This window comes from Pogoniulus pusillus, chromosome 28 (assembly GCF_015220805.1).
Source record: "Pogoniulus pusillus isolate bPogPus1 chromosome 28, bPogPus1.pri, whole genome shotgun sequence".
Lineage (NCBI taxonomy): Eukaryota > Metazoa > Chordata > Aves > Piciformes > Lybiidae > Pogoniulus > Pogoniulus pusillus.
The window spans coordinates 14,087,179-14,114,913 of record NC_087291.1 but is presented as its reverse complement, the minus strand read 5'-3'; the positions used below and the strand labels follow the sequence as shown (position 1 = coordinate 14,114,913).

The following is a 27,735-nucleotide window of genomic DNA, read 5'->3' as shown; positions in this document are numbered from 1 at the left end:
CAGCCTCTCCTCACAGGGCAGTGCTCCAGCCCCTTCATCATTTTTTGCCCTCCCTTGGACTCTTTCAAGTAGATTCCTGTCCCTCCTGAACTGGGGAGCCCAAAACATTGCACTTTGAAGGTACAGTTCCCCTGTTAGCTACAAGATACTTACGAGTGTTGCATCTTCTTCCTCTCCATCCTGAAGCACAAGAGCAGACATTTGGCCCTACACATCTTCCTCCATTCATGCACCTTGGCTCGCAGACACCTTAAAAAAAGAAAGCAACCCCACAAATAGATTTAACGGATTGTAGAATAATGTATTGGCTGCTTTCAGATCTTGGCAGGATTTTAAATACTGTCTTACTTTTTTCACATCTTCTGCCTGTGTAGCCATCAGGACAAGTGCAGACATTATTTCTCATGCAGTGACCACCATTCTTACACGGCGGGCTGCAGACAGCTGAAAGACACAAACAGGAGGGAGAGCTGCAGTTTGCTTTTTGTTTGGCACAGTGATAGACTTCTAGGAAAGGAGGGAGCAACTTGAAAATTCTTAGAGTTTATACTCTAATAAATTATATTAGAGTTTATATTAGAGGTTAGTAGAGTTATTTATATTAGAGTTTATTACAGTTCAGCACTATCAGACCTGTCTTACACTGCCTGTGTCAGTAGTAAAGACAAAATGAGACAAAAAGGGGTCAAGGCTGGTAACTTTATGTGTACACAAGTAATCATAATTCATAGAATCATAATTCATAGAATCACAGAATCAACCAGGTTGGAAGAGACCCCCAAGATCACCCAGTCCAACCTATCCCCCAGCCCTGGCCAGTCAACTAGACCATGGCACTAAGCGCCTCATCCTGTCTTTTCTTGAAGACCTCCAGGGACCCAATACACTGTGAACACTGCTCAAAAGTTGAGTGGTACTTCTGAGTCTTCTTTCTCCTTGGACATTCAATGAATCAGGCATAAAATCTAAAAAAACAATGTAATCTCTGTTTTTGCACCACCTCTCAGTTATGTGACCAAAGTGTGACCTTTGTGTCTTAAGATAACAATGTTTTGCCACAGATTTCCCCTTAATGGCAGCTGAAAGGGGAGAAGGGGAAAACAAAAGTACCATTCTGACACTGGGCACCGAAGAATCCATGTGGACAGAGGCAAACATCTGGTTTGGTACAGGAACCACCATTGAGACAAACAGGATCACACATTGCTGCAGAAAGAGAGTCAGGAAGAGCAGGAAGCATGACATCCAAACAAAGTCTATAAAACGTGCTTCTGTTGCAAAGACAGGAATTAAACAACTAAGATAGCTGCAGATAACATCATTCACACTAAATCTTAACCCAGGATTTTCAGATCAGCATTAGGTTTTCTAGGGGTGCTGCAGAAGTGACATGCAGAGGGGATGTGAGAGCTCTAAGTGGATGTGAGGGCTCTGCATAGCCTCCCATCACTGCTGTCTGAGGCTTACAGTGCCAAATCTCAAACAAAGGGAGGTCCTATGGATGCTTTCCCAGGAAAATGGCAATTGCAGGAGTGTTACCTGTACTGCATGTAGGTCCAAACCATCCAGGTTTACACTGGCAGATATCTGGAGTAAGACATTCACCACCATTTTCACAGTGTCTGTTGCAAATCACTACCATCCAAGAGGTTGGGCAGATATAAAGGGAAAAAGGGAGGAGGAGGTGGGGAGGGGGAGAGAGAAAAAGAGATATCCTTGATTTGTTTTTCAGGTCTTTCCCAAATACTAACAGTGGAAATAACATTATTCCACTAGTTACAGAGGATTAATCCAGTCTCAAAGCCATAACAAACTAGCACCACGCCACAAAGGTAAATAAAATGCATTCTTCTGTGGTCTGGATATATTCAGTGCTAAAAAGAGAGAAAATTTCAACTAAGCTCTAAGCAAAATGAGAAATTCAATGCTAAGAGACAAATGGACCATGTTACATGATGGATGTGATGGACTCCAACACAGTTCCCTCAAGTCACTCATGTTCTGTCCATCACTTCAGCAACTACAGCTGCACGCACAGAGTGACATGAGGCTAACAAGCAAAGACATTAAAATATCATCACTGTGTCCTTCCAGACAACATCTTCTCCTCTTTGGTACTGCATAACAAAGAGCAGTTTTGGGGTTTTTGGTCACAAACAAAATTAGAACAAGAAAAACAGAGAATGAGAAGTTCTGGGGTCTGAGAAGGAGACAAACTTTTGGCTTTCTGAATTTGGAGTTCAATAATGGAGTGGCAAATTCATGTTGATGTATATAAACAGCATGTCTAAATTTGGCTTCTCTGACCAGAATGAAATCTACCCTAAATGTGGAGTTGTCAAACTGCAGCATGTAGGAGTTAATATGTAAAAGATAATACAGAAAATACTCATTCCAGTTTTACAGCTATGATCAAAGCAATTTTTCCCAAAACCAAACCAAACACCAAACCCATGATGTAGTCCTGAATTCAGTTTTCCTGCATCCCAGTTCTTCTAACCCACCACTCACTGATACCAACTTCTGAATGTACCCCAGCATCTAGCCAAGTTAAGATGGCAGAAGTTAAAATGCTGTAAGGACATATTAAATATCTCTCTCCACATCAACAATCATAGAATCAGGCAGGTTGGAAGAGACCTCCAAGCTCAGTAAGTCCAACCTAGCACCCAGCCCTGTCCAATCAACCAGACCATGGCACTAAGTGCCTCATCCAGGCTTTTCTTGAACACCTCCATGGACAGCGACTCCACCACCTCCCTGGGCAGCCCATTCCAGTACCAAAGACTCTCTCTGTGAAGAACTTCCCTTCATAAACTATTTGCAATTCCTACAGCATGTTATGTTCTCAGTGTTACATGCAAATACTCCCCAAATAACGTTTGAAAAGCCCAACTATGGGAGCCTTCAAAGAGGCACAGCTGTTATGTCATTTCCTAGCACCAGGCAGACTACATGGAAAATGTAAACCGTAATTTGCTTTCTCACTCCTAAAGAACAGCAGAAAAGTTCTGTATTCTTCCTTTATGGTTTGTTTGTTTGTTTTTCTTACTTGTCTCACATCTTGGTCCCACAAACCCATATGGGCAGGTGCAGAGATTTCTGGCCAAGCATGTGCCTCCATTTTGACAGGGTGGTTGACAATGTGCTGTGGATACAGAATTATGTTGTTCAAGAAATCACCTCCAGAAAGATGCATGGATTGGTTAGGCTTTAGAAAAAGGGGAATCTTAATAACTGACAGTCAGAAGAGAACTGGAAATAAAGCATGGAGATGTGTGCAATGCATTTTGACAAGAGTAAGTTAACAGAACTTAATTCTAAGGGAGTATGCAACAGTGGAGGTCACCTTGAAGTAGTCTCAGAGAACTTCCAGATAGCACATCCCATTCTTTGGGATTGCTTAGCTAAGAGGCATCTACAGTCACTGTGAAACCTGAATTTAGGAATATCCAAATACAAACAATGCTTACAGTGCATATACAGGCTGGGTGCAGAATGGCTTGAGAGCAGCTCTCAAGAAAGAGACTTGGAGGTAATGATTGATGAGAGGATCACCATGAGCCAGCAGTGCCCTCATGCAGCTCAGAAGGCAAATGGTATCCTAGGCTGCATCAAGTGCAGGGCAAGAGACGAGACTCTCCCTTTTACTCTGCTCTGCTGAGACCTCACCTTGAATGCTGCATCCACTTCTGTGTCCCCAGGACACAGCTGTTGGAGTGAGTGCAGAGGAGGGCCACAAAGGTGACCCAGGGACCGGAACTGGGGATGTTCAGCCTTAGAGAAGACTCCAGGGGCACCTCATAGCTGCCTTCCAATACCTGAAGGGATCCTACAGGAAGGCTCAAGAGAGACTTTTCATAAGGGTGTCCAGCAACAGGACAGGGGGGGAGGTTTGAGGCTAAGGGAAGGTAGGTTTAGAGTGGGGAAGTTCTTCAGTATGAGGACGGTGAGACTTTAAGATAGGCTGCTGAAGGAGGCTGTGGATGCCTCCTCCCCAGGGATGTTCAAGGCCACATTGGAAGAGACTCTGAGCAGCTGCAGCTAGTTGAGAGGCATCCTTGCCCATGGCAGGAAGGCTGCAGTAGGTGATCTCTAAGGTCCCTTCCAACCTGGGCCACTCTATGATTCTGTGTTTTAAACTAGGGTGTACACCAACATGTTACTTGGAGCTCTGTTAAACTAAAATGAACACACCTCTGCTGTGAGATCAGTCACAGTATCACAGACTGGTAGGGACTGGAAGGGACTTCTGGAGATCACCTATTTCAAGCCCACCCTGCCAGAGCAGGTTCACCTAGAGCAGGCTGCACAGGAACATAGCCAGGTGGATCTGGAATAACTAGAGAGACTCCACAACCTTTCTGGGCAGCCTGTTCCAGTGCTCCAGCACTATCAATGTAAAGAAGTTCCTCCTCATGTTTAGATGGAACTTCCTATGTTCAAGTTTGTGCCCATTACCTCTTGTCCTGTTGTTGGGCATTACTCTAAAAAAGACTGGCCCCATCCTCCTGACACCCAAGCTTTAAGTATTTATAAGCATTGGTAAGATCACCCCTTTCAGTCTTCTCTTCTCCAGGATAAACAGCTGCAAGTCTGTCAGCCTCTCTTGATAAGACACATGTTCCAGCCCTTTGCTGTACCCTCTCAAGCAGTTCTGTCCTTGAACTGGGAAGCCCAGAACTGGACACAGTATTCCAGATGAGACCTCAGCAGGGCAGAACAGAGGTGATGGAGAACCTCTGTTGACTTGCTGGCCACACTCTTCTTCATGCACCCCAGGACACCATTGGCCATCTTGGCAACAAGGGCACACTGCTGGCTCATGGTCATGCTGTTCTCAGCCAGGACCCTCTGGTCATAGAATGGTTTAGGTTGAAAGGGACCTCAAAGATCATCCAGTTCCAACCCCCCACCATAGGCAGAGACACCTCCCACTAGAACAAGTCGCTCGAGGTCTCATCCAGCCTCGCCTTGAACACCTCCAGGGAGGGAGCAGCCACAACCTCCCTGGGCAACCTGTGCCAGTGTTTCAACACCCTCACTGGAAAGAGCTTCTTCCTAACAACCAGTTTAAATCTCCCTTCTGCCAGTTTAAACCCATTACTCCTCATCCTGTCATTACAAGACCTTGTCAATAGTCCCTCCCCAGTCCTTCTGTAGGCCCCCTTCAGATACTGGAAGGGCACTCCATGGTCTCCTCAAAGCCTTCTCTTCTCCAGGTTGAAAAGCCCCAACTCTCTCAGCCTGTCCTCACAGCAGAGCTGCTCCAGCCCTCTGAGCATCTTCATGACCCTCCTGTGGACTTGCTCCAAGAGTTTTATGTCCTTCAGGTCTTTTACCGGAGCTTCTCTCCAGCAAGTCAGCCCTCAATGTACTGACACATGAGGTTATTACTCTCTAGGTGCAGGATCCTACCCTGTGGAAGTTATTTACAGGATCTTTTGGGTGTTTACAGACTCAGAAGTGAAAAATATTCTGTTTACCTTCTTCACAAGCAGGGCCACTGTATCCTGGTAGACATTCACAGACATTTGGCTTAATGCACTTCCCATGGTTTTTGCAATCAGGTCTGCATAGAGCTGTGCAAAAAATCAACAGTGACCTTCCAAGCATGCACTTGTGGGTAGGAGTTATCACAGGCTACATCAAAATGCCATACTCACCAGCCTGGCAGTTAGAACCAGCATAACCAGGCTTACATTTGCAAATATTGGGTGCCACACACTCCATATTTTTGCCACATGTTTGCCTACATCTTGCTGGAAGACAATGAAGAAAACAAAAGAATAAAGAAAATGCATGTGCCTTTCAGCACAACTATGCCTCACCTAACAAACTGAACAACTCACACAGAATCCATTAGGTCCCTGCCCCTAAGTGAGGAGCCTGAGAGGCATCAGAAAAAGTTATTTCTAAGTGCATCCATACAACTAAAAGCCTGTGGGCTGTGCCAGTATTAGCAATGAAAATATTCAATCCCCTGTGCATTTCACTGATCACACAGCAGCAGTGCACTTTAAAGTTATAAAGATGTCAGGAGAATCTTTTCTGCAAAGCATTTAGTTCACTTATTTGTGGTACCTTTGCAAGTGAAGCCATCTCCATAGTAGCCATAGGGACATCGACCACATTTGACTCTTCCTCCATCCTGACTGGGCTCACAAGGGACACCAGGAAAACAGGGTAAATCAGAACAGGTTACTGGTTTAGGGGTCACTATTTCACTCAGTTCTTCAGGAAGCATTTTTGGTGGGACTGTGACTTCAAAAAGGAGAAAAGGTAAAGGATTTGCTTTATGCTTGGCTAAGAGGTGCTGAACTCTGCGAGCACTTCCACCTTTGAACACTTTGCCTGGCAAAGAAAGCCCTTTGCTTAGATTTGTTCCTCTGGTAAAAGTCTTCCTGCTGGTATCAGAATAGCTGTAGGCCTCAGCTTGTGCCCTTGCCTTCTTTTCAGGTGATACAGCATGGCTCCTTGAAGATGCAGTCATCACAGCAGGTACTGAAGAACTCTCTTCCATGTTAGCAAGGTGACCACTGACAGTGCTGAGATCATGAGCAATGCTTCCAGTAAGAGCAGGCTGCACAGATGCAATTCTCTGAGAATGAAGTGGCTTCTGAGCAGTGATTGGTTTTAGTGTGGAGGCTGGTGGAGTGCTGCTACTGGCCATTTCTGTAGACATAAACCTCTCAGGGACATCTGCAGAACTGGCACTGTGACTTGAGATGCTTAAAATCTTCTTCAAGGATGATTGTACAGAACCTACAGCATGTTAGAAAAGTGAGGGGGAAAAAAGTGCATGAATATTCTGAGACTTTTTTTACCTTCTGAGAGTGAGGCACATTCTGTGAACAGAACAATGTACATCCTATTCATTCTGTGCTTCGGGAAGCCTCTCCGTGTGCTACAGCTGAGCATGCATACACAGCCGAACCTAACTCCTAACTGGCTGAGCTGGAGAAGATCAAGGTATTCTGGCTATGTCTTTTGCTACCCTCACTGTGCCCTTTTCTTGTCTGGAAGGTAAGGAGAAAGCACAGTATCTATAGATACATGAGACAGACAGTGGAGACACCCTCACACTAGGTAAAGAAACAGCTTTGCTGTCAGAGCAAATTACAAGCTCCATATGCTGCTGTCAACTAGGTAACAGAAACAGAGCTTAAAGTTACTGCTGATGGTTCACCAGTAGTCAGCCTAGGCTCTAGCAGCAGAAATTCAATCACAGATATGTACATGCTCATACTTAGTGATCTACTATGGATAACATTTAAGCAAACAATTCACTACTATGTAGCATATTTCACCCTCCAAACATTTTAAATCAACTTTAATGAAGTTTCTGCATGGGTTTTGTTAGTAGGGGTTCCTGTGCCTTATAAACACTAACTCCTCTCTGAAAGGAATGCAAAATGAAGGATAAATTCTTTGTACTCTGCTCAAGAAAAGCAGGTGGTCTGGTGGGTTGTGGAAAGGAGTAAGGCACTGTAACCCCAGAATGGCAGCATGCTGCATATGAGTTTTTAGCATTAGTAAGGCAGAGAAGGAATGAGACTGGAGGAGATTATCCAATTCAACTTAAGCTTTGTCCCTTTCCCCATTTAGAAAAGTACCAGAAAATGGTCTACAAAAGGTTAAACTTTACTGAATCATATTACAGAGTGCCACTGCTGAAAAGCAAATCATTTTACAGCCAATGAAGAATTACCCAGAACTGGCAGCAGAGAGAGACAGATTTCCTCTCACCATTCAGAGATAAAAGGGAAAGACACACTAGAATTTCCTGCAAAGAAAGCCCCAGCAGGCACAGAGCTGAAAATGCCAGCAACAGCATTTAGAGAGTTTTGAAATGAAGACATTCACTTGCCATATCCTTCACCTTTCCTCTGAGTTAAAGTATGAAAATGGCATTCAACATAATGCCATAAACTTTTGGTTATCTCATGTAACAGATGTCCCTATCCCCATGTCACCTATTTTATGTCAGTGGTTAGTCACAAAAACAAGAGGCAATGGTAAGAATGTCATACATCACCCTGTCAGCAAAATGACTCAGCTGACCTAAGGGATTTGTTGATATTGACATTTCAGTCTCATTTTTCAGATCAGAATTCAACCCCAGTAATGAATTAGGTTGAGTCAGACTGAAAATTTAAAGTGTGTGACATTAACTAGAACCTTTATTTGTCAGCTATATTCTTATCAGATACTACATTTTCTTCACCACAAAAAAAAAATCATCTTTATTCCTTCCAATTTCTCCTGTGGAATCCTTTTTTTCAGCATTAGTGTCTACAGAGCTTTCTAAAACCAAAAGATGCACATTAGTAGTTCTGCCATAACTGCAACTAAATGACAGAGTTAAAGATTTAGTACATAAAAACAACTCACAATTCAGAAGGCAGGTAAGAATAAAACCTGTTTTTTACAAGTTTTCAATACAGCTTTTTAAAAAGACCTATTTTTTGTCAGTAATTGCACTGTAAAGAAATCTTTGGGCACCTTACCAGGGAGGTGGTGGAGGCACCGTCCCTGGAGGTGTTCAAGAAAAGCCTGGATGAGGCACTCAGCACCATGGTCTAGTTGACTGGCTAGGGCTGGGGGATAGGTTGGGCTGGATGATCTTGGAGGTCTCTTCCAACCTGGTTGATTCTATGATTCTATGATTCTATGATAAGTGCTTCCACTTGAGTAAATAAATCTATGTTAAACAAACTAATGTACAAATATTTTGTTAGGAATTGCTCATATGATGAAAATAATGCAGGAAAAAAGAGCACATTTAATTGTATTCTCTTTTGATATCAAGGAATTGGGGTATTTTGTATCCACCAGTCACCTAAAAAATTGTTTTGCAACTATGTGACCCAGTGCAGCCTGCTCTTGTCAACAACTGAGGTCCCGTCCCAGCCATCAGCAGTCAGGAGACACAGTCCTCTCTTGCTAACTACTGAAAAGAGTTCTAAGGCTCTTAGAAACATGAATCATAGCCACAGATATTTTACCTAAATGACAGTAAAAATAATAGCATTCTTCTGAATAAACAATTTTACCATGGCATGACTTCCCATCTCCTTGCAGATTGTTTGGGCATGGACCACAATAGTAAGAACCAAAAGTATTGAAGCAAAACACTCCAGGGAAACATGGACTGGATACACATTCATCCACATCTTCTTGACAGTTTTTGCCTGCATTGAAATAAGAGATTTTTACTTATTTCATTCCAATAATCTTGTGTCACTAGCCTTTGACAGTGTGTCTACAAAAGGCACAAGTGAAATGTATGCAGGTGTCTCAGTACAAATAAGGGCATCCAGCAAGTGCAGCAAAGATTTCAGCACACCTAAGAGGTATAGCTGAGGAGGTTTGCCATTCACAGTTTTTAACCAGGAGAAGAGAAGGCTTTGGGGAGATCTAACAGCAGCTTTCCAGTACCTGATGAGGGCCTACAAGAAGGCCACAGAGGGACTGTTTACAGAGGTCTGTGGTGACAGGAGGAGGGGCAATGGTTTGAAATTTGAGGAGATTTTGGTTGGAGGAAGTTCTTCACAGAGAGAGTGACTTGCCATGGGAATGGGCTGCCCAGGGAGGTGGTGCAGTCACCGTCCCTGGAGGTGTTCTAGAAAAGCCTGGATAAGGCACTTAGAGCCATGGTCTAGTTGACTGGCTAGGGCTGGGGGTTAGGTTGAACTGGATGATCTTGGAGGTCTCTTCCAACCTGGTTGATTCTATGATTCTATGATATTAGGAACAAGTTCTTCACCATGAGGGTTTTGGAGCACCCTAATAGGTTGCCTGGGGATGCAGCTGAGGCTCCATTCTTGGATATACTCAAGGTCAGGTTCAACAGGGCTCTGGGCAACATGACCTAATGGAAGATGATCCTGTTCACTGAAGAACAGTTGGACTAGATGACCTTTGAAGGTCCCTTCCACCCTCAACTGTTCTGTGATTCTATGATACATATCTTGCTTATTATGGAACATGGAGAAAATGTAGGGACTTTGTGTATCTGTCTACAAGCACGGGAGGAACCACTCTGTAATCAAACTCATCCTTCCTACATTTAACCATCTTGCTGAGTTTACCCCTGCAGATGAAAACAATGGATGCAGTCATAATGCAAACAACCCTTGCATTCATGCAAGAAAACCTTGATGTATACTATACAGCTTTACTACAAGACCCTAACACTTCTTCATGCTCTAACAGTAAGCTATTTACAGTCAAAAACTTAAAAAAACAACTCTAGACACAAAATTGTTAATTCCTCTTTATCACTTAATGTGCTAATATAAGTAACACAGAAATCTACCTTGAAGTTCAGGTGGACATTCACAGGAGTAGCTGTTTATTCCATCCACACATCTGCCAATACCACATTGGTTAAGTTTACAGTCATCAATATTCACTTGACAGAAATCACCTTCAAATCCAGCCAGACACACACAAAGGTATCTTCCACTTCCAGGTGGGAAATTTATGTTTGTCACACATGAGCCATTATTTAGGCAATCACAAGACTTTACACTGACCTACAAGACATGCCCAATAAGAGAGTTTTCTTGTTTTAATGAACCAGCAATGAGTTTTGTAATTAGAGATCTTAAACATCTTACTAGTAGGTGTCATTTCACTGTAATATTCATTACCTCTATTTCTACCTTAGTCTTTGCATTGCAGTCATCTGTCAAAGAAAATGTTAATTTATGGAGATTCACTGAGACAGCTTTCCACAAAAGGAGACCTGATGGGGAAAGACTGGCACCTTCTGGACCATAATCCAATGTGAAATGAATAGCAGAGCCCTCTGGATCTGAAGCCAAAAACTGATATACAAAATCTTCTCCATAAAAAGTCTGTAGCATACCCTGAAAATTTTCAAGCACTGGAGGCTGGTTGTCTGCAACAAAGGAGATATTTTCCTCTTTAAAGCAAAAGTTGCAATCTATTGATAAAAGTCAGAAGATGTATATCTTTCTATTAAAGAAGTCACATGTGATTACTTCTCTTACATTCTAATGTCAGTTCAATGGCACAGGAAAAACATTAGCTATTTGCATTACAACTGTTATCAACACAACCAAGAAATCACCTACTCTGTGCAAGAGCTGCTAAAGATGCACTGCATCTGTACATAGAAAGAACTCTGAATTTATTGAACCTAATAACTGCATTTTATCTGTGCAGAGTTAGCTTGCAGAGGAAGGTACAGGAAGCCATAAAATTCAGAAGCGACTGGGACTTCTTCTACCAAATGAACAGACACTGCTGAGCAGCCCTTGGGAATGGGTACTGTGTGCAGTTCTGGAGCCCCCAACACAAGAAGGACATGGAACTGCTGAAGCCAGTCCAGAGGAGGCCACAAAGATGCTCAGAGGGCTGGAGCAGCTCTGCTATGAGGACAGGCTATGAGAGTTGGGGCTCTGCAGCCTAGAGAAGAGAAGGCTTTGAGGAGACCTTGGAGTAGCCTTTCAATATCTGAAGGGGGCCTACAGGAAGGCTGGGGAGGGACTAATGACAAGGTCTTGTAATGACAGGATGAGGAGTAACGGGTTCAAACTGGCAGAAGGGAGATTTAAAGTGGTTGTTAGGAAGAAGTTCTTGAAACACTGGCATAGGCTGCCCAGGGAGGTTGTGGCTGCTCCCTGCCTGGAGGTGTTCAAAGCCAAGTTGGATGAGGCCTTGAGCAACCTGTTCTAGTGGGAGGTGTCCCTGCCTATGGTGATTCTGTGAGCTGCAGTGACTATTGTGGCCAAAACTGAGCACAAAGGTGATGCAGTATGTTATTCACTCTTAGCTATTCAACCACACAATGACTTCCTCATCAGTAAGTCATAGTCTATTTAGATGCCAGCACTGTTGAGCTATAAACTACTTGGCAGGAATAACTAGATATTTCTAGAGAGACCAGGTGAAAACAAGGAAACAAATCCCCAGCACCAGGACAAGTTCTAAAAAGAGAGATGCAGAAGTCCTGTGGAGAGTGTAGGTTTTGAAGCTGTGACATAGCAAACATTTTCAATCCCTTTTTATGAGGCCTTGAGCAGCTGAGTTGAGAAGCATTCCTGCCCATGGTGGGGAGGTTGGATAATCTCTAAGGTTTCTTCCAACCTAAGCCTTTCTATAGTTACAGAAATATTCCTAATACATAACATTTATATTTTAAAAGATATTAAACAACAAAACAAAACCTCAACTTACTTTCAACAACTGACCAAGTCAGCTTTGATAAATCAGGCCTGCAGAGTAAGCAAGGGCTGGTTGGGTTTGTGTCACCTTCACCGTAGCAGAGTCCATCTATGTTGCATGTTTTCTCCTTTTAGAGAAAGGACAATGTGATTCTTTGGTTAGCAAACAGTAAGTCTAGATGAACTTGCAAAGTGTCAAATAAAATCTGCTCTATTCTGCACTTCCACTAAGCAAGTGCACTTTGATTTTATTTGGTAATTATGTGAAGCGCTTTTAATTTGTTTTTTTTAAATGCAAAACTGCCTCATCCCAGCTTCTTTTTATTTTAATGCATGGAAAATCCCTGCTGGAAGCAAGAACAGCAACATTCTGCATTGTTTTCTGCCTGTTGTCTGATTTTTCTGTATTGTTTTCTGCCTGAAAAGAGGTGTGTTTTCATAACAGAGAGTAAAGAAATCCATACCTTTAATGCACATAAGCCAGATTCTCCTGGTTCACATGTCTGACAGGCTCCATCATATAAGATCATTGTTTTAGAGTTGCTATAAATGAATCCATCATTAGAAATCTGCAAAGATGTACACAAACAATAGATTAAAACACACAGGTATGGATTTATCACTAGTGTGGGCTGCTAGCATGAACTTCAACTCATTAACAGACACTTAACAATTAGCTGTTTCAGCTCCTGAACAGTCATCACAAATCTAATCAATCCTGCCAATAAATCCAGGCAAGTGTTTGACCAAACATATTGTAGGTGTCTACTTGAGGGTAAATAAAGAACAAGCTCAGATATTTACCTCACACAGGGACATGCACATGGAGCCTAGGCTCAACTCAATTTTCCCATAGACATGTTTCCTGCCATCTGAAATGCTCAAGGGGAACTACATGGTGACTAACTTCCGCTCCTGAGGAATGTGTGTCTCTCTAAGTCCTAGGTTTTATCTACCAATCTCCTTGCAAGAGAACACTCTCACATGGCACCCAACACTTAAACTTTGGTGATGAAATTGAGACCCCAAGCTAAGCAGGCTGAAGTCCACCTTTAGCACCATTTTCCAAAGGCTAATAGCTATGTAACCTGATTTCATCTTAACAGTGAAGAATTGAAACTTCTGCAAGTACCTTTATTTGCCACCTGGCAATGGGTTTATCATCAACCAGATCCATGACATCAGGCTGCTGCTCATCATTTGGTAACTGGCAGCCAACAGTTCTGCTATTTTGGAAGGCAGCTGGCACAGTTAGAGGTTCTCCAGGAATCCACTGTCTGTCACTATACTAAATGTTAAGACAGAAAATCCATGTTTCAGCAATACACACTATGAAACTATTTTTATCAGAGAAAAGAAAACATGCCTTGGACATTGTTTGAACAAGTCTAATGTCTCTGGGTCAGTGGGAAATATTAAGTGCCACTACTTGCACACATATATTTCTAGCTAAGCCTGCTACCGTGGAAAAGGCAGAGAAATCCTTTCTTCACTGCACTGCCAAGGCCAAAGAGTTCTTTCAGTTGGAGAGTAATGGGAGGGTCAGCAAGTGGGTGATCCTCTAAAAGTGCCCATCTGATGTGTAAGTGTCTGTATCCACCTCTGCTCCCATGAGAGGACAAGCTTTAGTGAAAGGCACAGATGAGGGTTTTGGCAGGGCTTAGATGTCACTCTGGGTGCTGGGGGAATACTGGCAATTAGCCATGAAGTCCTTGCACATGCCAGTAGATTACACTGCCAACCCTACAGACTTTTCTTCTAAACCACAGCAAGGACAAGACATGGAAAGATTTATCCTGAGAATTCCAGGGAGTAGAATAGGGATGTTAACAGCATTTGACTGAAGTACCAATGTGCAAGCAGCAATAAGCATACTCAAAATCAGGTGGAAGGAAGAATCCAGACAAATGAAGAATCAAGAAAAAAAGCAAGATCAAAATCATGTTGAGCTTGACTAGACTTTAGTGAGCTAGCATGTTTTTTCAGTTTCTGGAGCCAAACTTTTATTTGATTCCAGCCCTGAAAAGGGAAGTCATCTGGAGCAAGTGCAGAGGAGGGCAACAAAGCTGCTGAAGGGCCTAGAGAATAAATCTTATGAGGAGCAACTGAAGGAGCTGGGGATGGTTAGTTTGAAACAGGAGGCTGAGGGGAAACCTCATCACTGTCTACAGCTACCTGAAAGGACATTGTGGAGAGGTTGGTGCTGGTCTCTTCTGACAGGTAATTAGTGATAGAACAAGGAATGGCCTCAAGCTGTGTCTGAGCAAGTTTAGACTGGATATTAGGATTTTATTTTTTCCCCAGCAAGAGTGGTCAGGCATTGGAATGAGCTGCCCAGGGAGGAAGTGGAATCACCAATCCTGGATGTGTTTAAAGGTCGTTTGGATGTGGTGCTTGGGGATATGGTTTAGGGTGAACCTTGTACAGTAGTGGTATCTGTTGGACTTGGTGGTCCTGAGGGTCTTTTCCAACATGAATGTTTCTGTGACTCTATGATCTGCTGATAAGGCCTTGTTTTAGGTCTGGTTTTGTTTATTCTAACAGAAAAATAAGAACTTTTGCTGAAAAGCCATGCAAACTTTTTTGCTGTTGTTTTAATCAAGCATTTTACTTTTCTTTCACCCTATACAAAGCTAAGAAATTCACAGTATCACAGTATCACCAAGGTTGGAAGAGACCTCACAGATCATCAAGTCCAACCCTTTACCACAGTGCCCAAGGCTAGACCATGGCACCAAGTGCCACATCCAACCTTGCCTTGAACTGCCCCAGGGACGACGACTCCACCACCTCCCCAGGCAGCCCATTCCAGTGCCTAATGACTCTCTCAGTGAAGAACTTTCTCCTCACCTCGAGCCGAAATTTCCCCTGGCGCAGCCTGAGGCTGTGTCCTCTTGTTCTGGAGCTGGCCACCTGAGAGAAGAGAGCAACCTCCTCCTGGCCACAACCGCCCCTCAGGTAGTTGTAGACAGCAATAAGGTCACCCCTGAGCCTCCTCTTCTCCAGGCTAAACAACCCCAGCTCCCTAAGCCTCTCCTCGTAGGGCTTGTGCTCAAGGCCTCTCACCAGCCTCGTCGCCCTTCTCTGGACACGCTCAAGCATCTCAGTGTCCTTCCTAAACTGGGGGGCCCAGAACTGAACGCAGTACTCGAGGTGTGGTCTGACCAGTGCAGAGTACAGGGGCAGAATGACCTCCCTGCTCCTGCTGACCACACCACTCCTGATACAAGCCAGGATGCCACTGGCTCTCTTGGCCACCTGGGCACACTGCTGGCTCATGTTCAGGCGGGTATCAATCAGTACCCCCAGATCCCTCTCTGTCTGGCTGCTCTCCAGCCACTCCGACCCCAGCCTGTATCTCTGCATGGGGTTGTTGTGGCCAAAGTGCAGCACCCTGCACTTTGAGCTATTGAACCCCATCCCATTGGCCTCTGCCCATCTGTGCAGGCGGTCAAGGTCCCGCTGCAGAGCCCTTCTGCCCTCCAGCTCAGTCACATCTGCCCCCAGCTTAGTGTCATCTGCAAACTTGCTGATGACTGACTCGATGCCCTCATCCAGATCATCTATGAAGATGTTAAAGAGGATGGGGCCCAGCACTGATCCCTGAGGGACACCACTAGTGACTGGCCGCCAGCTGGATGTGGCACCATTCACCACCACTCTCTGGGTCCGGCCCTCCAGCCAGTTCCCAACCCAGCACAGAGTGTTACCATCCAAGCCGCGGGTTGACAGCTTAGCCAGCAGTTTGCTGTGGGGGACAGTGTCAAAGGCCTTGCTGAAGTCCAGATAGACCACATCCACAGGCCTCCCCACATCCACCAAGCGGGTCACCTGATCATAGAAGGAGATCAGGTTAGAAAGGCAGGATCTGCCCTTCCTAAACCCATGCTGGCTGGACCTGAGATCTTTGCCATCCCTCAGGTGCGCAGTTATTGGCCCCAAGAGAACCTGCTCCATCAGTTTCCCTGGCACTGAGGTCAGGCTGACGGGTCTGTAGTTCCCAGGTTCCTCCATCCGACCCTTTTTGTGGATGGGGACCACGTTGGCCATTTTCCAGTCTCCTGGAACCTCTCCGGTGAGCCAGGACTGCTGGAAAATGATGGAGAGTGGCTTGGCCAGCTCAGCTGCCAGCTCTCTCAGCACCCTGGGATGGATCCCATCTGGTCCCATGGACTTGTGGGTGTCCAGATGGCTCAGCAGGTCCTGAACTAATTCCTCATGAATTTCCAGGGGAACACACTGCTCCCCGACCCCATCCCCCAGTTTAAGAGGCCATTTGCATCCTCCTCCTCTCTCCTTACTGTTGAAAACTGAGGCAAAGAAGGCATTCAGGACCTCTGCCTTTGCTTCATCATCAGTTATAGTGTTCCCCTCCTGGTCCAGTAAGGAGTGGAGGGTCTTCTTGCCCTTCCTTTTAGCATTGATAAATTTATAAAAGTGTTTTTTGTTAAATTTCACGGAAGTGGCCAGCCTAAGTTCTAGCTGAGCCTTAGCCTCTCTAATTTTTCTCCTACATAGTCTGGCTACCTCCTTAAACACATCAGGAGAAGCCTTCCCCTCCTTCCAGAGGCGATACACCCTCTTTTTCTCCCCCACTTCCTTCAGGAGCTCTTTGCTCATCCAGGCTGGTCGCCTCCCCCTGCGGCTCATCTTTCGGCATGTGGGAACTGCCAGTTCCTGTGCCTTCAAGAGCTCCTGTTTAAAGTAAGTCCAACCATCCTGGACCCCTTTGTTCTCAAGAACTGCTGCCCAGGGGACATTGGAAATAAGTTCCTTGAGCAAATTGAAGTTTGCCCTCCTAAAGTCCAAGGTGTAGGTTTTGTTGAGGTGCCTCCCTACCTCCCTGTATATTGAAAACTCCACTAACTCGTGGTCGCTACACCCTAGGCAGCCTCCCACTATCACATCTCCTACCAGCCCTTCTCTGTTGGAGAGCAGCAGGTCAAGCTGAGCTTGACCCCTAGTAGGCTCGTTTAACAGTTGAGTCATGAAGCTGTCCTCCATGCACTCCAGAAATCTCCTGGACTGAATGAAATTATTGGATAACTATTCCTAAATATGCCATTCTGAATGTGTTTAGCACCATCACCTATGAAATGAGATGCACCCAAGAAACTTTTTGTTGTTTGCTGGAGGCAAGTTTAAGTAATTTCTTCAGAAAAAATAAGTATCAATTAAAACTTCAAATCTCCTAGCACTCCAGTTCATCAGGTTCATAGAAAAACTTGCTGCTGCAATTCAAAGTAAGTAAGGAGGAACTAAACCAGTATTTTCATTTTGGAAAAGTTAAACCTATCCTCATCCTTGATAGAAATCTCAGTCAATTCTGGATCTGTGTAATCAGAGGTTCCTTGGCAATGTTCTCCTCCAAACCTCTATCAAGAGGTGTTGCAGTGCTCCTGCAGCTGTGAGGTGTTTCAATACAGAATTCTCTGAATCACCTCTTCTAGCATCATTCTCAGACCCCATATCCTTCTTGTCATGGCAGGACAGCTGATGGGCAATGGATTTGATTTAAGCTTTCAAAAGTGAATATAGTTTTAAAATTAAGAAATTCAGTGGTAGATGTCAGTTCTGCCAAAAGGTCTATGAAATTCTGATCATTTAATCTCAAAATGCATGGAATTCTACACTCTTTCAAGTCCATTTAGCATAAAGTCACTTTTACTCTGGCCTAACAATTAAGCAAGCAAACCAAAAAAGCCCAAACATCATTTCTTGTGTGTTTGTAAGGAAATAATTCTCACCTTTCTCCTCAACTACAGATAACAGCAGCAGTGTTCATTTTCTAACCTGGCTCTTGCCAGTGAGAAGATCATCAATAGAAGAGATTAAATAAAGAGGTTTTGTAGTTGGGAATGAAATGCACCACGACAAAGAGTGCTGTAGCACAGTATCTTGTCAGGAGTTAAAACTGAGATGTTTCAAACTGTGATAAGTGAACTCCTCAATAACTGGCTCACTATGAGCTTGGTCTGAAAGTCTTTTAACCTAATGGAGTGTGAACTTGCTCTCAACTTTATCATTTCAAGCTAACTTGCAGATGAGTGGATACATGTCGTGCTTCAGAAAATCTATATCCAGCATAGCTTGATGTGACAAAGTAATTTTAGCATCTGTTGGAACTAGCTAAGGAAAACTTTTATGCCTCAAGAACAAAGTTTTTCTATTGAATAGTTCCCCTTTTGCCATCTCTCCAATGTTGTCATCATCACATTGATCAAACTCAACTTTACTTTTAAGCTTTTTTTATTCTGGTCACAAGATCACAGGATGTTAGGGGTTGGAAGGGACCTCTGGAGATTACTGAGTCCAACCCCCATGCCAGAGTGGGACCACAATCTAATGCAGGTCACACAGGAAAGCATCCAGGCAGGTCTTGAAAGTCTCCAGAGAAGGAGACTCCACAACCTCTCTGGGTAGCCTGATGTTTGCCATGACATAAAAACTTGTGTTTGCCAATTGTTTATTCTGGGCTAACTGCTTGGAAATTTTGCTCGAGCCAGTTCTAGATCTAAGTAACAACTGAATACATTCCTCTTAGCTTACAGTGGAACACTTTGAATCCCCTGCTCAAACCTGGGATATGGAGCTGACTCCATTGGTATTCTACCCCAGGGAAATGGATGGCACATCAAAAATGCTTTGCTCTTTTTGTAACAGATTTATTATCTTTATAAAAGGGCTATTTCAAGCATTAGATTTGAGACAGAATTCTGGTAACATCTTTAACCTTGCTGTCCTTTTTCAAAGAAGTGGTACTTTAGCTCTCTCCACGAGCACTCAGAAAAATGAACAACAATGTCCTGGTGGTTACTAATATGGCTGCCCTTGCCCCCTTCTGATGGATGGCTGCTCTATGCTGTTATCTGCCTCCTGGCTGCTGAACATTTCCATTATGTTTTGTATTTTTTCTTATCAGAGAGGAAATGGCCATCTTACAAAGACTGGAGTGTCTGCTGCAAAGCACTTACTGCCTTTGCTTTCAGCTTCTGCTAAAGCAAAGGGTTGTACACACAGCAATGACACCTTCCCCCTTGTTCTCTGAGAAGTTTAAAATGCAATTCTGACCACTGAAGGAGACTCACCTGTAATTTGATAATTTCACATTTCAGATTCAGTGACTCCCTGAAGCCGTGTCCAAAAGCTCTCACTGATGTGCAGTCATACTGTCGGATATCACAGAGCCCAGCATTCTCCAGCTCTGTGATTTCTGGAGCCTGGTCTTCAAAGCAGACATTAGACAACAAATGTCAGGGTATTAACTCACTCACAGGCATTTACATTAAGCAGGAGGTTTATCTCTCTATCCAGCTAAGAAAATTACGTCGGCAAGGAAATCGGGGCCCAGATAGAGAAAGGCATCAACAGAAATATTTTCTTTTATTAAAACAAAACTTAAAGGGAGGCTTTTGTCTTTTCTTGGAACTGGAATATTATGAAATAGAGGAAATACTTGTCTGAAAACAAGCACTTGTGGAAATGTTTTGCATTCTCATCTATAGACCTTTACATCGCACTTAAATTAAAATCTAAATCAACCTCAGACCCTAGTAATAGCAACTGGGAAGGTTACAGCTAAGCAATAATTTGTAATGGGAATCTTTTGTTTAAAGACTAAGCAAAAACATCTCAGGTGGAAGTCTTTTCAGGAAGTCTTTGTCAATTCATTAATTGACAGAGAATACAACACTCAAAAATAGTTCTTTATCAAGTATTTGACTTCAAGAACAGTCAAATACTTTTTATCATTCTCTTTCCTCTTTCTCTATTTGCTTTTAAACAGGTCATTGAATTAAAAGCACCATTGCAAACCCAAACACTGACAAGGTTTGTTTTGAGAGAGCTTTGGGTTTTGTAGTACTTTTCCTATTTTCCTAGTGTACCTGCTTAAATGAATTTTTTAGCAAAAAGTAAAGAAATAAACAAACCAAACCAGCTCCCAAAACCACCTACCCAGCTCTATTTGCTGTATTTTTTTACTTGCCATCAATTTTGCTTCCACCACATCTTGCTTACAGAGATGTAATATCGTCATGGAGAAAAACATCCCACTTAGAGTTAATAAACAGGATCACATAGACTATAAAAACTTTAGAGAATGGATGGATGTGGCAGATCACCCCTGAAAAAGACAGCGTGTAGAAACATTGCTAATCTCTTGGGGCTGTATTCTGGATTGTAAACTCACAAAGTGGTAAATGTTTTAAATCTGACATACTACAAACTGAGGCCATGTTTTGCCCTTTGGAAACAAGATGACTGAATAGAAAACAATTATGGCTGTAATAAACTGGAACTAAATTGCTGGCTAACAAACAGGACCACGACAGGGAGCCCTTGTCAGAGTACAAAAGTAGAAGAGAAAGGAAGCTAAATATGTGTTGCACAAACATTGAAAACAGTATTTCAGGAAATCTCACTTATTTCCCCTCCACTTACCAGACAACATACTGCAGTCATACGAGCTGTAGCCTTGAAAACATATGCACCCCCATTCTGTGCATGCCCCATTACCATTGCAGAGACTGGGACACTTTAATGCAGTAAGTAGGCTCTCAACTGACCCTTCAAGGTCCTGATGGTTGTAATTTATTTCTTCTAAAACTCTTTTTTCACATTCATTTTCTAGAAGAGCTAAGGAAGCTTCTGCCCAACTGAGGTCATCTTTCAGCAGCAAATCCTTAACACACATGTTGACTGCATCCTCTAGGCGCTGCCCGAGAAGGCCACCACAAGATCTTCCTGTACTGGAATTAGCTATTGCCTGCTGGCACAGTGACAATGCACCAGACTCAGTGAGGCCAGAAGGTGTGGGCCAAGAAGGAAGAAACTTTTGGTCTGTGTCAGTGGCATGGTCCTCTGGGAAAAAATAACTATATCCCTCTAAGTCTGTCTGGCTAAGGCTTTGGAATAGAAATACTGGATGGTATTCATAATAATTTTGCCGCTTTCCTCTACTTGCAACTGATTCATTTTTGGGAAGAGCACTGCTGTAACGGTGAGGATTCATTCTCATGTCTGAACTTGAAGTTGCTTCTCTTCCTACATCAGCATTTTCCACTGAAGTTGCAGAGACATTTGTGTTTCTTAGTGATGTTTTGTGACGTTTGGTTTGACTACCTCCTTTCTGTAGAAGTGTAAGTGAATCCATTTCATGTGCAGATGAACGCTTCTTTAAGCCTCTGACAAAATCAACAGGACCTAGATACTCAGCAGTTACATCCAGCCCTGGAATCAAAGAAAGAAATCTACCACTTCCACTTTCTTTACAAGACAGAGGAAGTTCTGGCTGAGGTACTGTCTCTGGTTTATTCACTGATGGATGTAATTCATCATCTTCAAGCACGCAGTCACAGAAGATAATTTTTCTAGAAGGTGTTAAAGAGGCAGGTGTCTTGTCAAATAAGCTGTCTCCTGGTGCAATTCTGGAGCAGAAAGAAAAAGATGGAAACTTTAATTGGTTCAGTAAATAATTAATCACAGCATACAGCTATAGTAAAAAAACAGTTAGATCACAAAATGATGACAGTAACTTAAAAGAACTGAGAACAGTGGCTATTTTATTGACAGTTGGTTCAAAATCTGCTCAGAATAACCTTACATCAGACAACTCAAACACTACTTTGGCAATTCACTTTCAATTTTCTCTGAAATTAATTATGGAGCATAATGATGACATTCCAACATTGACTTTAAATGATAGGAATTCTGAAAAATATGACATTATTATATTTCTTTATTGTTTTCCATTTGTGTAGTACATATTTAATATAATTATATTTATCATTTTAATAATGGATTGGGGTTTATTATTTATATATATATATAAAAATATTACTATTTTTACAAGTTTTTAAGAATGTGAAGGAAAGACTGAAGCAAAAATGATGCCATTGGATTGAAACAGAAGGAAGTTTGTTACCTCCATTCCTTAATAAAAGAAAAAGGAACATTATCTTGGTTTGGGATTTCCACTCCACTTGCACTGTGATAGTCATTCTCTGTATTCCCATCAAAGGTGCCACAGAGTCCCACTGTATGTCTGTAATCTGAACTGGGTGCCCTAAGTGTTAAGCTCATTCCCCATTCGCTCACATCAGCACGAACAAAAGCTCCAGAAGAAAACAAAACCTAAAAAAGAGATTGATGATATCATCATGAGAAATGTGACTCTCATTTCACCTGCTAAACCCAGGTATGGCAAGGAACTGTTGGAAAGGGCCAGGCATATAAAGATGGTCCATTAAATTCTTGCTCTAACTAATCTACATCAGACAACTGCCACTACTACTTCTTCTTGTGAAACTGTAAATAAAGACCCTGATATATCTCTGCCATAGCAGGCAGATAGATCACAGAATCATAGACAATATCTGGTTGGAAGGGACCTCAAAGATCATCCACTCCAACCTCTGACCCAGTTTAGGGTCAATCCTAAATCATGTCCCTAAGCTTCAGGTCCCCAGGCTGCTTAAACACTTCCAGGGTTGGTGACTCCATTACTGTCCTGGGGAGATCATTCCAGTGTTTGAGAACCCTCTCTGTAAAGAAATATTTCCTAGCATCCAGCCTGAACCTCCCTTGGTGCAGTTTGTAATCATTTCCTCTGGTCCTGTTGCTTGCAGCCAAGGAGAAGAGGCTGCCCCCTCCTCACTCCAATCACCCTTCAGATAGTTGTAGACTGATGTGGTCTCCCCTCAGCCTCCTCTCCTCTAGACTCAGTTCCCTCAGATGCTCTATGGTGCACTATAGGTCCAAGTTAATCCATCATTAGCATCTATATTGTGGTAGGTCATTGACTGCAAAACCAGAGATACCAAAGACCATCTGGGCTGTTCACTCTTCACATGCTAACATACAGAAATGGATGACCCTTTGGCAGCACCCTTCTCAACTTTCTTTTCTGTCATAAGTTTAATAGAGTCACTTTCTACCCACAAAGCTGATCCTCAATGTTCTAGACAGCTCAGAACTGTCTCAGAGATTTACTATTTAATTTAAGGCAACTGCACAATCTCTGGAAAGATATATTAGAAGTCTCAAGAAAAAAATCCACTGCAAGTTTAAATGCTGGTTCTATTATGAAAGCTGAGCAAGTCACTTTATTTTTCTGCTTCCTCAGTATCTTTTTAAGTTTTCAGTTGCCTAATGTCATTTTAATACCTCATATCTGAGGTCTTCTGATGAAGTGCTTCAGACAAAAGCTGAATATTCTAAATAGTCTTAATGCCAATAGCCAAATTGAAGTTGAAAAGGCTGTTTACAGAGCTTGCCTTTCAGACCAACAGTGATTAGAGTAGTTGAAGGCTTAATTTTTATTTTCTGCTTCATTTCAAGTTCAGTGGAGTCCTACATCAATTCTGTCTACAAAAGAAAAGCTACAGGAAATTACAAAAGCAAGCGTGAATGTTCTATCTGAGGGCCACACTCTCTACAGAAACCATCAATACTTCTAATTCTGGGGATGTCATCTGGCATACTTAATTATTTGCCTGCACAGCCTTCCCGTAATGTCAGATTGAGAGGGCAGAGAGACCTCATTTTGGCACATTAGGGCTGCTAAGTGCCTACTGAAACAGAAAACTGCACCTTCTAGACAAGAGTTGTGATCGACAACATGATTCCAGAAAGCTATTGACACATTCTTGGTTTTGAGGGTGATATCCTTCACTTACAAGCACAACATTGCCAAGAGGACTAGAACTGTAAAATCAACATTATGCTTCTGCTTAATTCCAGAAAATAAAACATGTTTTAGTTCTAAAATTGTTGTGGATTGGTAAAAATAATTGTTGAGATTACAACTACATCCACAAGCAATTATTCACTACTTACTGTTACTTTTCTTCCCAGGTAGGATTCAGTGATTCTGACATTGCTTCCTGCTGTATCTCTGCTTATTACAGATAAGTGTGGCTGTGACTCATGCAGCTGACCACTACACATATCAAATGCAATTATATCACTTCCCTCTTTGGCAACGAAGCCACAGTTACAGGATGCTGGGTAGTGAAGGCTTCCACAGTCCCACTGGCGAACGTGAACTTCAAAATCTCGAGATGTGCTCTTATAGAGAACAAATGTTCCTGTTTTAAAATTGTCATAGAGTCTGGAATCAAAAGAATAGTGTGTGATATCACTTGGGTTCTAAAAGAACTGTATCACCACATCAGCAACTTTAGCTTAAAAACAGACTTCTAATGCTTGGTGAACTTTGATACTGCAATTCATTTTCCTGCATCAGGAAAACCAAACAGTAAGGCTCACAAACCAACATGCAATTTGGTTCTGAACAAACACCAGCAGATCTTCCTCTATGCAGCTCTACATCAAAAAAAAATAAAGCTGGTTTACAGCAGAAAATAAGGAATAAAAGTAGGATCATCTGTGGAGTATATGTAGCAATGGTTGTGGACAGAAACATAACCATGAAGCTGCTGCCCTGATGGCTATTTCAGCGGGGTTTACAACTGGGGTAGGAGGGTCTGTTCCTGTTTCTACAGCTGTATACCTTGGCAGCAAGAGCAGTAAGAGGCACAGCAGTGTGTTTGTGGGGGCAGCTGCTGAAAACTGCCTAAATATCCTTGACAAATTGATTTAGAAAGTTGCATACTTTTAAAAAAGGTCTGCTTCATGAAGATGGGGTTGGGGAGTGCTTATTTCCCAAGATTTGAGAATCATTGAAGATGAAAATCATAAACAGTGATTTCCTTATTTTATTTTCTCCTGAGGATTAGCCATCTGTTCCCTGAAGCAAGGTTAAAACAGCACCTCCTCCAAAAAACACACATGAAAATTCCCAAAAGAATTAGGAGCAGAAATCCAGTGATTACCTTCCATCAAATGTAATTATATGAGGGTCAGTAAATGAGTAGCAGTAGGCAGTAGGTAGATCTTTTACTGTAATCTTCAAAACAAAGAAACACATAGAAAACTATGTCAGACTAAGAAATAAACAGACTCAGGCACATTATTTACCTTCTGATTCTGGTTTACATTCAAAATAACGTATTAGACTTTGAATCTGAGTAGTTCTATCAGTATTAATAAGTAAAAAGAATTAAAATGAAAATGCAGCATTTCAGAGAAAATAAAACAATGGAAAATTGGCCACTGAGAAATCTTGGTGTGGGTCAGCAAGTCACAACGGAAACAGACATTAGCATCAGCCACACTTTTGGACAGTTTAGAGAGTTCAACATGAAGATTCTCAACCTTTGTGCTTTCTGGAACGTAGCCATTCCACAGGAAATTCTCACTGGATATAGGTTCAGCTGTAATTCTGGTAATTCTGTCTCCATCCTGCACAAAATCAGTCACAGCAGTAAAATAAACGATGGCCTGACTACAGATTCTTTTATTGCAGGGTTGCTGGAGAAGATCCACATGACAAGAAGAAAGAGCCAGGTTTAAACCTAACTGCTCTTCACCTGTTTTAATAAAAGACACATCATTAGTGAGTTCTCCTTTATATCATTCACATTTTATATGCCACTGTTTATATAGATACTAATTTATTTACAACTATTTCCATCAATTAAAATAATTACACTTTTCCTCTTGGGTTTGGTCACACAAAACCCCGTCTACATCTTCATACACACACACACAAGAAACCAGTTTTGAATTGTTCAGTTTGACAGGCAAATTAAAATCATGACAGGCTTGCTAATGTTGTCTGCGTTGGCAAGAAGAGGAGGATGAGGTAGCTGGGACTGTTTAGCCTGGAGAAGAGGATGCTCAGGGTAGACCTCATTGCTGTCTACAACTACCTGGGAGATGTCTTCTCCCAGACAACCAGCAACAGAACAAGGGGACACAGTCTGAAGTTGTGCCAGGGGAAGCATAGGCTGGATGTTAGGAGTAAGTTCTTCACAGAGAGAGTGATTGGCATTGGAATGGGCTGCCCAGGGAGGTGGTGGAGTCACTGTCCCTGGAGGTGTTCAGGAAAAGCCTGGATGAGGCACTCAGTGCCATGGTCTAGTTGACTGGCTAGGGCTGGGTGCTAGGTTGGACTGGATGATCTTGGAGGTCTCTTCCAACCTGACTGATTCTATGATTCTAAGGTTCCTCCTGGGGTTTACAGGACTTATGCTCAAGAAAACACCAGAGAAAATACTAAGAACAGTACAAAATGAGAACTTCACAAGTGCATATATTATACAACAGGTCAGCAAAATAAACTGAATTACAAATTTTGCAAGTCTGATGGTATTCTGTCTATTCAAACTACAGAATATGGCTGCCAAAAGCACCCTGCTAACTTCAAGTAATGGAGTATGGACACATACTTCCATACTTTCAGCAGCAGTGTATACAGCCTGTGAAAGTTTCTTTTTTTACCATTCTAGAAAATATTAAAGCATTCTTCCACAGGAGACCAGTAGCAGCATTTAGTGACACACATTAAAGATAAAAGGCAACAAAAATCAAGATAATACTTACCTTCGTCAACAGTATTTAATGTTAGTGAGATTTTGCAGTCACTTTCAAGCTGGCTAAATGCAGGACAAGGAATAGGAATGCTACTTTCTATTGCCAGTCTGTATTCCTTCCCATCTTCTGATATATGATTTGTTTCTGGATGGATCTAGCACAGAAGAAATTGTACTTAAAATGCAAGCTTTGTGAGTAAACTACAGCACACAGTCAGGGTTATTTAGACGGCCTGAAGAGCAGCAACATACTGGGGAGAAGTTACAGACACAGCAGCAAGAGTCTCAAACACGTGAGAACAAGCAAATGGGTCCCTATAAGTATTTTTAGAGTAGGAATTAAAATGAGTTTGGAGCTTAGCCTCTGACCAAGTGGCATGGTACAATTCACAGACTCGTTAAGGTTGGAAAAGACCTTCAAGATCATTGTGTCCAAATGCAACCCAACCACCATGACCAGTAAACTATATCTTGAAGTACCACACCTGCATGCTTCTTGAATACCTCTAGGCATGGAGACTCCAACACTTACCTGGGCACCCTGTTCCAATGCCTCACCACTCTTTCAGGAGATATTTTTCCTAGCATCCAATCTAAACTTCCCCTGGCATGACTTAACCCCATTTCCTCTCATCACTAGCTGCCTGGAAGAACATCAACCTCACTCCCAACTTTCAGGTAGTTGTAGAGAGCAGTAAGAACTCCCCTTAGTCTTATCTTCTTCACACTAAACAGCTCCACTTCCCCCAGCCACTCCTAGCATGACAAGCCCTCCAAAAATCCCTTCACTGGCTCCTCATGACCCAATTTCCATCCCCGAGCCCAGAACTGGTTGGCCTCACTCTTCCCTTACCCTCATGGCCAGCTGGAAAGTGACCCTGGTGATATGCTGATTGAGCCTTTTGACATAAGCCAAAATTATGCCAGAAAAGGCAGCAGCAGATAAATGTAATGGATAACAACTGCAGCTCTGAGCTGCAGCCCTCCTAGTTTATACATAAAGCACAGACTCTACCTGCTGGAAATCAAGGATTTTGTGAGCTGCTGACTCAGCCTTCCTGCAGCTTCAGTACATGGGGAGCAGAGAAACAACTTTGACT

General features: G+C 42.7%; 1 protein-coding gene across 1 annotated transcript in view; it reads right to left on the bottom strand.

Moving 5' to 3' along the window:
• The window catches only part of VWDE (von Willebrand factor D and EGF domains), a 45,050-nt gene that overhangs the window by 3,760 nt on the left and 13,555 nt on the right, over positions 1 to 27,735 (bottom strand). The window contains exons 6-27 of the mRNA XM_064167041.1: positions 26,646 to 26,790; positions 25,416 to 25,630; positions 25,034 to 25,107; positions 24,036 to 24,309; positions 22,123 to 22,331; positions 20,640 to 21,625; positions 19,286 to 19,422; positions 13,330 to 13,485; positions 12,662 to 12,766; positions 12,211 to 12,325; positions 10,659 to 10,909; positions 10,322 to 10,541; positions 9,057 to 9,194; positions 8,231 to 8,307; positions 6,085 to 6,742; positions 5,667 to 5,762; positions 5,487 to 5,582; positions 3,053 to 3,148; positions 1,540 to 1,635; positions 1,111 to 1,206; positions 349 to 444; positions 154 to 249 (exon numbers count right to left, since the gene is read on the bottom strand). Of these exons, the coding sequence (XP_064023111.1) occupies positions 154 to 249; positions 349 to 444; positions 1,111 to 1,206; positions 1,540 to 1,635; positions 3,053 to 3,148; positions 5,487 to 5,582; positions 5,667 to 5,762; positions 6,085 to 6,742; positions 8,231 to 8,307; positions 9,057 to 9,194; positions 10,322 to 10,541; positions 10,659 to 10,909; positions 12,211 to 12,325; positions 12,662 to 12,766; positions 13,330 to 13,485; positions 19,286 to 19,422; positions 20,640 to 21,625; positions 22,123 to 22,331; positions 24,036 to 24,309; positions 25,034 to 25,107; positions 25,416 to 25,630; positions 26,646 to 26,790 (4,432 nt within the window). The remainder of the gene's footprint in view (positions 1 to 153; positions 250 to 348; positions 445 to 1,110; positions 1,207 to 1,539; positions 1,636 to 3,052; positions 3,149 to 5,486; positions 5,583 to 5,666; positions 5,763 to 6,084; positions 6,743 to 8,230; positions 8,308 to 9,056; positions 9,195 to 10,321; positions 10,542 to 10,658; positions 10,910 to 12,210; positions 12,326 to 12,661; positions 12,767 to 13,329; positions 13,486 to 19,285; positions 19,423 to 20,639; positions 21,626 to 22,122; positions 22,332 to 24,035; positions 24,310 to 25,033; positions 25,108 to 25,415; positions 25,631 to 26,645; positions 26,791 to 27,735) is intronic.